The sequence below is a fragment of the Arvicanthis niloticus genome, chromosome 5 (assembly GCF_011762505.2).
Source record: "Arvicanthis niloticus isolate mArvNil1 chromosome 5, mArvNil1.pat.X, whole genome shotgun sequence".
Taxonomy (NCBI): Eukaryota; Metazoa; Chordata; class Mammalia; order Rodentia; family Muridae; genus Arvicanthis; species Arvicanthis niloticus.
Genome location: NC_047662.1, coordinates 61895987 through 61910545, shown reverse-complemented (window position 1 = coordinate 61910545; position 14559 = coordinate 61895987). Strand labels below are relative to the sequence as shown.

Genomic DNA, 14559 nt, shown 5'->3' with positions numbered 1-14559 from the left:
ACAATGATTTAGTTATGTATCTATTGTTCCTCTTCTATTTGCTGGTGAGTTTCTGAGAATGATTTAGGCAGAGCAAGAATCCTTTTCAGGACTCACAGATCTTTTCAAGTTAAAAAGGTACTTGCGTCTCTTGGCCCAGTTTGAACCATTTGTATCCATTTTGGGATGTTCTTGTTTTTTCTTTTCCCCCTAATCTCTTTTTATTCAATCCCTGGTCAAATAAGAGTAGTTGCTTATACTTCATATTTGATATGTTTTGAAAGCCAGAGCCAAACATTATGTGCATTTTTTTTAAAAGGAGGCTGAACATATGTGAGCGGTGTTTAGTGTTGTAATCAAGAAAATTCCAAACAAAAGAAACCCAATACCCCTCATTTCATATGCACAGTTGTGATCATTTCTATCTGCCTGGTGTAGAACAATTTGCATGAATGGTTTGAATTACCAGTTTCTCTATACAAACTTGGCCAATTTTCTTCTTGTTTGTTATATATGATTTTTTGGAATCCTCAACATTATTATTGATCCACACTCTTTAATTATAAGATCTGAGTCTTAGGTCTCATGCCTAGTGAAAATTGAGGTTCTTTTTGTAATGTCTCTGGTTGCTCTCAGAGTTTTTTTCTTAAAAAATTAAGAAAACAATAATTATTATTGAAGGACAACCATACCAGGTTTCTGAGCCTGTTTGAACATGTTAGAGCCCTATGGGCCTTGAGTTACAGAATCCACTTGAATTAGCTTGGGCATAAGAATACTCTTTGTCTGTCTCTGCTGCTGCCTGTTCTCTTCTCTTTCTCATCCCCTCCCCTCCTCTCATCTGCCCCTTCCTCTCGCCTTCTCTCCCCTCCCTTTCCCCTTTCTTTCCTCCTCTTCCACTTCTCTCTTTAAAGCCCCAACCTAATAGTTTCATGTAGTTCAGACTGGCCTCAAGCCCGCTCATTATATAGCTGACGATTATCCAGATTCTCTGTTTCTACTTCAAGAATGCCGATATTACAGATGGACACCACCATGCCCTGTTTATGTGATGCTTGGTATTGAACCCAGGATAGAACCCTTGATCCCTCCCTCCCTCCCTCCCCCCTTCCCCTCCCTCCCCCCTCCCCCTTCCTCCCTCCCTCCCTCCTTTCCTCCCTCCCTTCCCTCCCTCCCTCCCTTCCTTCCTTCCTTCCTTCCTCCTTCCTTCCTTCCTTCCTCTTCCTTCCTTCCCTTTTCCCTCCCTCCCTCTCTCCCTCTCTCCCTCCCTCCCTTCCTCCTTCTTTCCTTCCCTCCTTTCCTTCCTCCCTCCTTCCTTCCCTCTCCCTTCTTCCCTCCCTTCTTTCCTCCCCCTTTTTCCTTCTCTCCCTTCTTTTCTCCCTCCCTCCCTCTCTCCCTCCCTTCTTCCCTCCTTCCTTCCCCTCCTCCTTCCCTCCCTCTCTCCCTCCCTTCTTCCCTCCTTCCTTCCCCTCCTCCTTCCCTCCCTCTCTCCCTCCCTTCTTCCCTCCTTCCTTCCCCTCCTCCTTCCCTCCCTCTCTCCTTCCCTCCTTCCCTTCCTCCCTCCCTCCCTCCCTCCCTCCCTCCCTCCTTCCTTCCTTCCTTCCTTCCTTCCTTCCTTCCTTCCTTTTTTCCTTCCTTCTTTGCTACCTTCCTTTCTGTCTTTCTGGCTTTTGATGAAGGGGGCTGCTGCCTGCCGTATGACTCAACAATAGAGATGCACATGGGCATTAGAAACAAATTGGATTTCAGGTTGTGTGTTTCATTCTTGGTTTTCACTTCAGACTGACTCTCAGCTGCTTAGCTCACAGGTTGTCATTCACTCTTGGACTGTCCTTTCTTACATGTGTAAGGGATGACCTGGTTGAGGTCAGAATGTCAAGAGTTCTGAGGACAAGATGTGAAGGTGGATCTCCAGGCTCTGCTAGGACCTGTGTGTATTTGTTTCTTGGGGTACCTATAAACTTAATGATCTGACTCAACAGAGATATGCTCTTTCATAATTCTGGATAGCAAAGTCAATGAAGGCTCAGGGGCAGGCTAAATCTGTTCTGTCTTTTGTAACAGACAAGTTCCATCCTTCTGCTGTGGCTGCATAACTCTAGTTCTGCCCCTGAGAATCCTGAGTATTCTCACTGCACTGTTTCTGTGTCTTTGGGTCTTAGATGTTCTGGTTCTTTTTTTTTCTTTCTTTTATAAGGATGCTGGTCATTGGGTTTAAGGTCTAGTCAGGGTAAGTTCTTGTTATCTTTAAGTAAATTAGCAAGGTTGCTCTTTTCATGTTGTCTAATAGACAGGTGTGTAGGGGATTAGGACTCAGACTCATCTTTTAGAGGGTCACAGTTTAACTTTCTACCAGCAATGTCTTCATCGTATGAGAGTGCATATGTCGAGGTCCCTTGTGCAGTAATTGAATTGGTAGAGAAGGAGTGTTGACTCCCCAAACAGGAAAGAAATCTTGATGTTACTCTAAAAAGCTTTCTGCATGAGATCAATGACCTTGGATAGCTAGCCCTAAGAACAGTTCTTGAAGTTGATCTGTGAAATCTACATACGTGCATGTATGCACCCAGACATGCGTGGACACACGCACGCACACACACACATGCACATGCACATGCACACGTACACGTACATGCACAGTACACACAGGAACACACTTGTGTGTGCACACACACAGAAAAACAAGACAGAATAATTTCTCCAAATTGGTACAATAGCAAATAAAGCAAAATAAGTTCAAAGTAAAGGAGGGTAACCTTAACTAAATAATGTGTGTGAACCCAGCCATTTGCTTCATAACCTCACTCAAATTACTCATTTAATTTTCAGAAACCCTCTGGGCAAGGGGAGATTTTTCTTGTGCACAATAGTGTCTTGTCTTTAGGAGACACATGATCCCTCATGATTTACATTTTCATGATGTTAGGAGCTGTTAACATGCAGTTACTATGTCTTTAGGCTAGAAGCTTCAGAATAACACTAATTTTTTTTTTTTTTTTTACCAGTTTTTCTTCACTTATTTCTTGAAATATTGCTATAAGGAAAACTTTTCTAATATTTACTCTGGTTACTTCAAAGTACAACTTATTAAAGGTAAAGCAGGACACATGCACATGCTTTTCTATTTACTAAATTCCAAAGAGGTTGGAGGTGGAAAGTTGGCTCAGGTTAAGGTTAAGGGTACTTGCTACTCTTCTGGAGGATCTGTGTTCAGTTCCATTCACCCACCTCAGGAGGCCTACGATGATCTGTAACTCCAGTACTGGTGGGGATCTGTACTCACATGTGCATAGCTGCATGCACACACTTACTCCTACACAGATTTCTTTCTTTCCTTCCTTCCTTCCTTCCTTCTTTCTTTTTTCTTTTTTTTTTTTTTCGAGACAGGGTTTCTCTGTATAGCCCTGGCTGTCCTGGAACTCACTCTGTAGACCAGGCTGGACTCGAACTCAGAAATCCGCCTGCCTCTGCCTCCCAAGTGCTGGGATTAAAGGCGTGTGCCACCACCGCCCAGCCCTAAACAGATTTCAAAATGATAAAGGTAAATCTTCAAAAAAAATTTTAAAGCATTCTTTGGTATGTTCAGTTAGATTTTCTTCTACAAAAATTTTAATGGATTTTCAATGGCTCTGATTATGGCTTTAAATATACTCAAAACTCCCATTCTTTGAGATTTCATTGTTGTCCCTCTATTTCTAAGGAGAGTTTTGGATTCCCTCTTTTGAAGCAGCTTGAGAGAAGTGTTATATAAAGTCTAAAAAATTCAATTGTTCAGTGATTTTAATACATAATAAATTCGTTCAGAAGGGAGGGATGGGAAGAAAATAGCATTCTAAGAAGGTGCTTCTTGCAGCTGTGCTTGTTACTTGCAGGAGCTGTCTAGTGTTGCTAGATCTCTTGCAGAAATTTGCAATGTGGGCGATTTGGCTACATAGTTGATAGTTAGTCTTCAACACAGTTGAGTTTGTATATTTCTTTTCTTATTCTGTCTGGAATCTAAATAGTTTAATGTTACAAGTATATAGATTAAGGTTCACTAAATGAAAACAAAAGCTCTAACAACAAAAACAAATACTGCCTTGTCTCTACAGAGTTGTCCCAATGTTGATACTGTGTGTATCAGATTGATTATATTTCTTCTGTGTTTATAATTATTTCATTGTCTACCAGTGTAGTCTTTGAAAGAATGGCTTTCTATAAATATGGCCAGTTATATTATTGCTATTAATTAAAGTCAACTAACTTAATAATGAACTTGGAATGTTAAAGAGATCAGATGTTCTAGTTTCTTTTTTTTTTTTTTCTCTGTTTGATATAGGGTCTCTCTCTGTAGACCTGGAACTTGCTATGTAGACTAGTCTGGCTTCAAACTCCCAGAGGTCTTCCTGCCTCTGCTTTCTGAGTGATGGATTAAGGAATGCACTACCCATTGGGTCTGGGCTGTCTGCTCTAGTTTCAGTGTAAATGTGTTAAATCCTGTAATTAGAGAACTAAATTTACCTTCAGAGTTCCCCTGAACACCAAACACAATAGTAACTTTGTAAGTGAGGCATGGAATTGTCATCTTGGTTCTTATATTTGGTGTTGTGATGTCACAGTGAGCAGAGTGGACATAATTGTCAAACTCGTATGTATTTAGTCCAGGAGGAAAGATTGTCACCACATCATTTCTCCTATTAACCCATAGTAATATAAACTACACGTGTTGATCTATGGTCAGGCAGATGGTACGTGCTGCTAGGCTATAATATGAGTGCTTGATGGTCATGATGGCGGCAGGAGGCTTTCCCAAGGAAGCAGTACTGACATGAGACTAAGGAGTAATACATGTTATGTAGGCAAATGGGAGAGGGTGGAACGAAAGTTCCATTTACAGGAAATAGAGTATGACAGGTTCCTCTTATGGGATGAGGAAAGAAGGCTCAAAGCAAAGGGAGAGCCATTTGAGATGGGGCTGGGAGAGGAGATGGAGCTAGACAGTCCAGGTAATGGTGATGATTCAGAAAAATTCGGTCTTTATCTTGGGTATAGTGGGAAGCTATCCAAATGTTGTATTGGGGGTTCTGAAGTGACAACTTTGACTTCATCATGAAGATAAAGTTGTTAAGTATTGGCTTTGGGTTAAAGTTCTAGGAAAGACACAGGGGGATTAATCTAGGTAGCTGTGGCTATTGTTCAGGGGAGAGGTAATAGCTGCTTCTACAAGAGATGGAAGAAATAGATCTGTGTGGTTTTGAGGTGGATTAAGTATGAAGATACCTGAAAGGAATATATGTCTTAAAGGTAGCTCCCTGTTTTCTCTTTGCTTTCCCTCTAGACCAATGGTTCTCAACCTGTTGTTCGTGACCCCTTTGGGGGTCAAACGACCCTTTCACAGGGGTAACATCAGATATTTATATTACAGTTCATAACAGTAGCAAAACTATAGCTATGATGTAGCAATGAAAATAGTTTTATGGTTGTGGGTCAGCACAACACAAGGAGCTATATTAAAGGGTCATAGCAGTAAGAAGTGTCTTAATTAGGGTTTTACTGCTGTGAATAGATACCATGACCATGACAACTCTTGTAAGAACGGCATTTAATTGGGGGCAGGCTTATAGGTTCAGAGATTCACTTCATTGTTATCAAGGCAGGAGCATGGCAGCATCCAGGCAAGCATAGTACAGGAGGAGCTGAGAGTTCTCCATCTTCATCTGAAGGCTGATAGCAGAAGACTGGCTCCCATGTGGTTAGGAGGAGGGTCTTTAAGCCATACCTACAGTGACACACTTCCTCCAACAAAGCCTCCAAATAGTGCCACTTCCTTGGCCAAGCATATTCAAACTACCACAGCAAGGGTGAGAACCATTACTCTAAACTATAGAGAACATTAGAAAACCAGGTGTGTAGGAAGAGTGTGAGTTCAGATTTGTACACGTTGAATGTGGGGCCATTCAGATGTGGAGGAGAGACAGTAGGCAGCTGGATGTGCCCCCTCCTTTTAATGATGCATCTTGAACAGGTTCTACTATGAATACACTAGGCATAATATCTAATCAGCTCTTTTTTTTTTGCCCTGATTAAAGTCTTTGCTTTGAGTTGTTAATTAACTGTTCTGTGTACCTCAAATTCAGGCAGCCTGCTTGTATGAAAGCTAATTCCAATTCTTGAAATACTCCTTAGAAGGCTACTTTCTCAAATTTAACATTCAAATAGTTTATTTATGTATTTATAGCTCAGGGACTATTTTATTAGATTTTGAGAGGAAACATGACAGGACAGGTGAGCTGAAAACCCTAGTGTGTTCTGAGCAGTGAGAGATGGAGAGAAATTCATGGATTTACTGTTAGATCTGAAGGTCAGAGAGATAGTGAGAAAGCTCAGAGTTTCAGAGAAAGCATAATTAGGCTTTGGCCAGTATCCAAGCAAGAGATGCACACAGAAAAAGTTAGAACTCAGGAAATCAGGTGGGCTACATGAAGGGGGCTCTGTAAGTGGCTGTCAGCAATGCTTTTGTGTTTGTGCAACGCCGTGGCTCAAGGCCAATTTTTGATAAAAGACACTGTGCCTTTATGGTTTTGCTCATAGTGTCTATTTAGGAGATAATCAAACTTAATCTATTTGCCTTCAGAGTCCTTCATCAAGTGAGATTATAACCCCCCTCCATCTATTTAGACCTGAATTTAAAGCTTTGCACATGTAGGCAGTCCGTAGTGCTCCTCATCCTGTACTGCTGACCCTTCGACCCCAGGTTTTTAAAACAACTAATCAAGCTGTGTATATATGTATTTTTTTTTAAACTACCAAAAAGGATGAGCACTTTTAAACTGTGAAAGTAGTAAGGGGTAATTTTTTTTTTCTTGTTATTCAGAGGGAAACTTGGAGTCAATTTTGTTAAAGGTTAAAGCAAAAAAAAAAAAAAAAAAGCCTGGACAGGTAAGCTGTAGATCTTGGCAGCCTCCTGGAGGAGGTGTGGAAGAGAGAGCAGGTGACATTGTTTGAGTTAGACTGGTAAGGAGATCGGCCACAGGAACTCAGAAAGGTAAGCAGACCTAGAGGAGCCCCATAGTACTGTGTAGAGTCTGTACTAGGAGGCAGGGATTTTTTGAGAAAAGCACATTATCTCATTAAGGGGATAATTATTCCTTCTATATCTCTTTAGCATGGCTTCTGGTGAGCTTCCCTCCCTCCCCATCTCAGGGTCAGTCTTTTTGGCCTGGTGATTGAAGTGCCCAGCTGCTTTAACTCTTAAGGGAAGAGCCAATGGTATGTCTCTGTCCAGGAGTGGACTCCAATCTTGTGTAGGCGTCAACTCTCCTTAATGGGCCTTCAATGCTACTGTATCATTCTCGCCTCTGAGGTAGCCATGGGATTACTCAGGATTCAGACTGGGGATTAGAGTTACAGACACTCCTGGCTTTTCTTTTTCCACCCAGGACAGGATCAAGAAGGACATTTTGGCTTGTGGTCTAAGGCATACATTGAGGCCACATTCCTAAACTGCATGTCTCATTTCTGTCTGCTGTGCTACAAAGGAAATTCAGTTGCCCTTTAGGAGATTGGGTTGAATCTAGCTTGGCTTCTTTCTTTTGGGTAGGGTCGCTGGGTGTAGCAGTTAGGACTCACCTCCAGGTGTTTCATCCCTGGGAACTTGAAAATGCCCCTCCAGTGCTTTTAACAGCCAGATGTGGGAGAGAAAGAAGTTCTTGACTGGACAGAGCCTGGGGGAGAAGCAAAGGCAAGAGTTCTTAACCTTATAAGCCCCAAGCAGGGATGCAGGACTAGAGCCAAGGACACGGCACAATGTCCAGATCAGAGTCCCAGAGAATCCCTGCTTGGGCTCCATCCTCTATCCACTGGGCTGCTCCTCATGTTCCATTGATCTGGAGGACTGGTCTAGAGGGTGATGATGTGAGGCCCTTTTGATAGCTGTTGGAGTAGTTAGAATCACAGTGTGAGGCCCCTACAGATGCTTGGTCCTGGACCATAGTCACCTGCTGTGTCCTCAGAGGAGCTTCTGTAGTATAAGCTACCAGACATTTGAGCAGTCCAGTTCCTTCATGGCTGCCACATATTACTGGGGAAGTTGAGGTCACCCCTCTTGGGATTCTTGGTCTCATTAATAAAAGAATTTAAAACTGGACTCAAAAGAAAGGGCAATTTTATTAGTTTGAAAGAAAAACTCCAGGCCAGGAAGCTATAAGTCTCATCAGTTGCCCGGAGGAGGAAGATAGAGGAGAGAGAAAACCATGTTGTTTGAGTGAAGCCAACATGGAGGTCAGCTGTGGTGGACAAGCTGCCATAAGGTAGAAGGGGAGCTTCAGAGAGAGTGAAATAGTTCAGAGTGCCAGAGAGAGCGGGTTTAGGCTCTGGCCAACATCCAAAAGAAAAGGCAGAAGAAAACAGGCAAGCTGCATTTCTGGCTCAGGGTGGACAGATGCAGTGGAGTCTCATGCCGCTCCTACCAACATGATTTTCATCATTTTCTGTTTTTTTTTAAAAAATTACTTTTTTAGGGGGTCCTGATGAACAGTGGGATTAGAAAGCCTTAGCAATATTAGGTTGTTTGAGAGATTCTTCCAAGGCCTGTTCTTAATTTTCTCTGGGATGTAGAGAGAGCTGGGGTCTGAAATCAGATCTAGATGAATGGAATTTGGACAAACTAATGCCAGTGAAATTGGAATCCTATTTTTAATGTTAAAAAAAATGTTTCTGTGCACAGCCCTTTCAAGTGTTTAAAATAATTCTAAAGCCTGTTTTACCTATCTTATAATGTGATGAACATCTTTCCATACTGCTGTTTACAAATTTGCTTACATCAGTATTAATAATTTCAGGAAATCCTGTAATGTTAGATGTGTTATAATTTAACCATTATTCTACTGGCAAACATGTAGTTTTCCTTCCTCCCTGTCTCCCTCCCTCCCTCCCTCCCTCCCACCTTCCCTCCTTCCCTCCCTCCCTCCCTTCCTTCCTTCCTTCTTTCAGATAGCCAACACAGTGTCTTCCTTTTGGGTATATATATGCAAGGGCTGACTGTAGGAGGATTTCTTCATTTAAAAGTTTTAGAAATACTATAAAATGGCTTTCCACAAAGGCTGAGGCAGCGTTTGCTCAATGTGAGAGAGTGTGTGTCCCCATACACTCATCTGGGTGTTAGGAATCTAATTCAGTAGGATTTGCATGTCTATATTATGTTTTCCTTTTTTTTTTTTTGATATTTATCCTATCATCTAGGTTATAGATATTAATCTGCCACTGTAACTTTTTATTCTTTAGAATCCTTCTCACTAGCTTCCTTGAAACTAATTTTAGCTATATATTGATTTCTGTTTATTCTTTTTTATTAATTATTATTTCAGTATTTATAATCACTTCTGAATAATTATACTTAAGTTCTTCTGTTATTCATGTTGATCCCACATTCTTGTTTACTAAATTCTTTCTTTTTTTGTTTATATTAAAAATATATAACTTGTATATTATAAAATCAGTCAGGATTTTAAAATACTATGTAAACCGATTTTTAGTGTACTTTCAATGGTATATAATCATTATGGCTTATCTATTCTATGCTTTGCCAGAAGCCAGGATCTCAGACAAGCTAGGCACGTGCTCACCACAGAGCTGATATTCCTAAGTTCCACCATGTAGAATGAGGCAGAGTGCAATCTTGAGACCTGGTTTATTATCTTTAGTGAGTTTGTGTATTTGGAAGAGTCAGATTCTAGGGAGTCTCTGAGGAGATTGAGTGATTTTGAGTCACTCATCTACTGAGGCTGGACAAGTCCCAACTATTGTAGGTTCTTCAGCTGATCATAGACAAGCTTCAGTTTCCACGCTGAGAATCTCTGGGTCTTTGTAAAGGACAGTGTCGCATGGGAGGAAGAACTCTTCGTGGTTCAGGTTCTTCACAGGCTAGCCCCCTAATTCTGAATAAAATAAATGGATAAAGCGTTTTAAGGAGCAGATCATTTCAAGGTTGTGAATATTGAGATAGCTCCCTTCTAAGTAAGAGAGGTTTGGATGTATAGAGTAGCAGTCAAGAAGATTATTGGAAGAATACCAGTGATCCTAATGGACAGAAGTGGCCTCGGGAGGTACCCACAAACCCTCCTGAGACAGGAGGTACCCACAAACCCTCCTGAGACAGGAGGTACCCACAAACCCTCCTGAGACAGGAGGTACCCACAAACACTCCTGAGACAGCGTGTGTTTCAGCTTTTGTCTTGGCCTCTCTGGGGTGGGCTGCTCTAGGATTGTGGTGTATACCCTTGCAGATGCCAATCTCACCAAGAAAAGGATCTGGCCTTGGTCAGCAGCTATGGAACTGCAAACACCTTTGCAAAGCAGCCAGTGAGGAAACATCTATGTGCCTTTGGAGATCACCCTGTACCTCCCACTGCTGTGTAAAGACAAGCAGGACACTCTCAGTTTTGGGTGCTCTGAGCAAACTCTGTGACTGGCTTGTGGGGTCCCTAGACATGTCATCATCACCTGTTCTGTCACCGTCAAAGATGGTTCTCAGCTAAAGCACAGATCCAGTCTGTTTAGCGTTGTAATGAAAGGCTCTTGGTGTGAGTCTGTGACATTGGCCCTGTTTTCTCTGCCCATCCCCACCCCCAGTTATATAAACTGTCTGTGTTAGCATGAAGTATTTCTCTTATAAAATATACTATGTACACTATAACATTTTTTATATAATATAAAAATTTCTCTGCTTAATTTTATTGCGTCACAGTGAGATTAACTGGTCGTTTTGTTGCACGAGATAAAGTAGCATGAAACTGTCACAATCATTAAGGGCTATGTGAGCAAAGCTAATCTTTGACAGCCACTCAAGAACATACATAGAAGAAATAATCTCTCTCTCTCTCTCTCTCCCCTTCGTGTGTGTGTGTGTGTGTGTGTGTGTGTGAAAGAGAGAGAGAGAGAATGTGTGAGAGCAAGCAAGTATGAATGTGAGTGGATTTGCCTGTTCATGTGCATGCAGGAGACAGGGCCAATGCTGGTCCCTTCTTACCCTATTGCTCTCCAGTTTATTGCTTTCTACTTTATTCTTTTGAGATAAGAGTCTTTCAGTGAGCCTATCTATGGTCTACACTATTCTCTGCCCTGAGTTACAGACATACTCTGCTGTGTCCACCCACTATGTGGGTTCTAGGAATGGAGACTCAGGCTCACTGAGTGCCAGGAGAGAGCATCTTTATGCAGTCTTTCATTTAGTATGGGGACCCTTTATAGTGGGTTCATACATTAGAGACTCTGTACATATATGATCTATGTCACAAAAGGTTCATCAGTGACTCTGTACTTGCATGGGCATATAAGAGGATTCATATGAAAGGGGAAAATTACTATTGAAAATACTATGGAAAATTCTTCAGCTGGAAGGGAAATGTTGACAGTCCCAGAAGAATCTACTTAGAAACTAAACCTTAGGACTGTCAGAAACAGTGTTGTGAAGTGGGAATATAATATGAGCCATGCATCTGAGTTACAAATGGTGCTCAAATTTTCTCATAGGTTGGGGTACAGAAATGGCTTGGTGGTTAGGAGCACTGGCTGTGCTTCTGTAGGACCCAACTTTGATTCCCAGCACCCACATTAGGTAACTCATAACTACCTGTAACTCCAGCTCCAAGGGGATCTAACACCTTTAGCTCCTACAGGCATGCATACACAAATAAAAATAAAATAATTTACATTTCTTTTTGATAACTAGATTTAAGAAAAGTAAAAAGAAATAGATACTAATTTTAGTAATGAACTTTATGTAACCCCAAATATCAAAATACTATTTTAACATGCAGTCATATTTTATGTTTCTTCTGATTTATTTTTTCTGAGATGGGGTTTCTCTGTATAGCCCTGGCTGCCCTGGAACTCTCTTTGTAGACCAGCTGGCCTTGACCTCACAGAGCTCCTCCTGCCACTGCCTCCTGTGTTCTGTGATTAAAATTGTGCACCACCTACACCCAGCTCCTTCTGAGTACTTTTAAAAATATTTTTGTGTGTATGGATGTTTTTGCATGCACAATATCTATTCACAACATGCAGTTCTGGTGCTCACAGAGACCAGGAAAACCATTGGGCCCCTGGGATTGGAGTTACAGATGTTATGTGTGTGCTGGGAATCATACCTGACTGAGTCCATGCAGCACATCTGGATTTAACCACATTTCCTGGGTGCCCAGTTGCCAAGTAATGGCCACTGCTGTTGGCTGTTGTTGTCTAATGTGTAGATCCTTTGTCAGATGGAAAAATTTAAATACCTTAAAAATATGCAGTTACTCACAGCTCATATAAATGCCCCAAATTATGGGAAGCTTTCCTGAGCCTAAAGTTGGTGTTGATGGAATATCCCTCTGTTCCATATGGTGTGACCAATGATACATTATGCACTTAGGAGAATGCTTAGCCTATAGTAGATGTTCAGAAAATGTTAGCAAACATGATTTTCAGGTTGCTTAAATGTTGGTAAACCATTTTTATTTCTAAGATTTCTTTCTAGTTTATAAGGGAGACTTATTTTAAAAGAGTACTTTTTTTCTTTTTGATATATTTATTTTATTTCTTACAGAATAAGGAAAAACTTTAAAGTGTAATTCCTCTTTTTATTAATTTTTTTTGACTTAATGGCTTTTGTTTTGCTTTAATTGGTCCCCCGGCCTGCTCTTTTGAGTGGTTGATACATTTCATATGTCTGGCTATTTTTCATGGTCCGCTAATATTTATAAATGACTTGATCATTTATTCCGGGTAACTGATGTGGTCAGTGACTCGAATTATGTGGGATAATGTTTGCCTTTTTTCTCTGATTGATTTTTCCCACATGTGTGTAGGGAGGTGATTGATAGCTGGTTTGATTCTTTGGCCATGTTTTCCTTTTTCATACATGGGTCTTGGCTGTGCTAAAAAGAGAGCTGAGCATCTGTAGGTACCCACTGTTGAGTGTGGGTGGCAGGCATTCAGTCGTTTAGGAATGGTGGGATTGGAGGGAGGTGTAGCTCATTAGCGCTGGCTAGTATGGGTGAGGCTCTCATTTCTGTATCTCACATCCTGAGAAGGAAACACAGGAGTAAGCAACTGCTTCCCATACTCATTTTAAGTCTGGGACATTTAGCATATTATTATATATATTTCTTTTTACAGGGATATGTCTGGTTTGATGAAAGCCCTTATGAAATTATTACAGATGCAAGCATTGAGGGAAGGACAAACTGGGGAAAAGGACATTCGGGGTATATATTCTATCAGGTAAGTCTTTGCTACTGTTGTTTTTTTGTTATTTGATTTCAATTAAAAATTACATTTAGTGTGTGCATGTGTTCATGTGTGTGCATGAGCATAAGAGTGCATAAGTTTTAAGTGTACACCTGTAGGAATATGCATGATTGTGTGTATGTGAGTGTGAGTGTGAGTGTGTGTGTGTGTGTGTGTGTGTGTGTGTGCATGTGTAGAAGCTGGAGGATAACTTCTGGGAGTCATTGTCTCCTTCCACTTTGTGGGTCCATGTATCAAAGCCAGGTCATCAGGCTTGGCATCAGACTTTACTTCTAATCTGTTTTGCTGGCCTTCCCTTTCCTTTTCTATTTAAAGGAATTTTTACACCATTAGCTAAATTATGAACAAGATATACTTCCCTAAACATTTGGTTCTTAAACCAGAAGGATATACACAAAGTCGTTGTGGGCCTCAGCAAGTGACTGTTTGTTTCAAAGACACAGAGGAATGGTGGAGTTGACAGCACGCTGAGCATCACCAGTGTGGTTTCCAAGTTGCTTCTTTGGAACTGAAATCTGTTACTCAAAATTGAAGTGGCTTTTTTTTTTTTTTTTTTTTTCTCTTTTTCTTATAATAACTCACCAGGTGACAATCTCGGCATTTGGTAGTTAGAAGCAGAAGGCGCAACACTTCTGAATACAGGGGACCTGCCTCCACAACAACACTATGTGACTGTTTTCTCTCAGAACTTTGAAACCTGAAGAGCTCATTGAGCAAATATTTTTAAAGCACAGGGGTTTGTATGGGGCAGGAAGGCTGGCTTCTTCATGGAAAATAATAGGAGACACTTGTTTGCAGGGTCAAGGTCTAGTGCTTTCTCCTTGTTGTCTGTAGAATGTGATAAGGTAGAGTTACTTTAAAAGGAAATATACACAGCAGTCATCACAGAATGCACTGGCTTTTGTGTGGGCTTTTCTGCTGAGGAGGATGTGCTACTCAGTTTGCAATGATGATGTCACTCGGTACCACAAAGCCATTTCTGAACAGAAAGACTCTCAGCAAAGCACCCAGAAGATGTGTTTCACTAGCTCATGCTGATTTAGGAATTTGATATAGTAGAAGGTTTTTTTTGTTTTTGTTTTTGTTTTTTGTTTTTAATATCAAAGAATGAGGGTATAGGAGCATAAATAGGGGTTGGCTTTGGGGTTAGTGTGGCATGCTTACCTGGGCTGTGGTGATTTGAGCTCACAGCACCTGTAGTTTAGAGTCAACCTTGGCCACAAGCTCTGTGAGTGATTCTGGAACAATGTTGCCTGCTGATTCTCTATGCTTGTGGTGCTTTCTGCTTGGTCAGTGAGTAGTGTCTGGTCC

General features: G+C 41.2%; 1 protein-coding gene across 5 annotated transcripts in view; it reads left to right on the top strand.

Moving 5' to 3' along the window:
- The window catches only part of Focad (focadhesin), a 295918-nt gene that overhangs the window by 44570 nt on the left and 236789 nt on the right, over positions 1–14559 (top strand). For all 5 annotated transcript variants that reach the window (XM_034503044.2, XM_076934681.1, XM_076934682.1 and 2 more), the window contains one exon: positions 13117–13221. In XM_034503044.2, coding sequence (XP_034358935.1) covers positions 13117–13221 — 105 coding nt within the window. The remainder of the gene's footprint in view (positions 1–13116; positions 13222–14559) is intronic.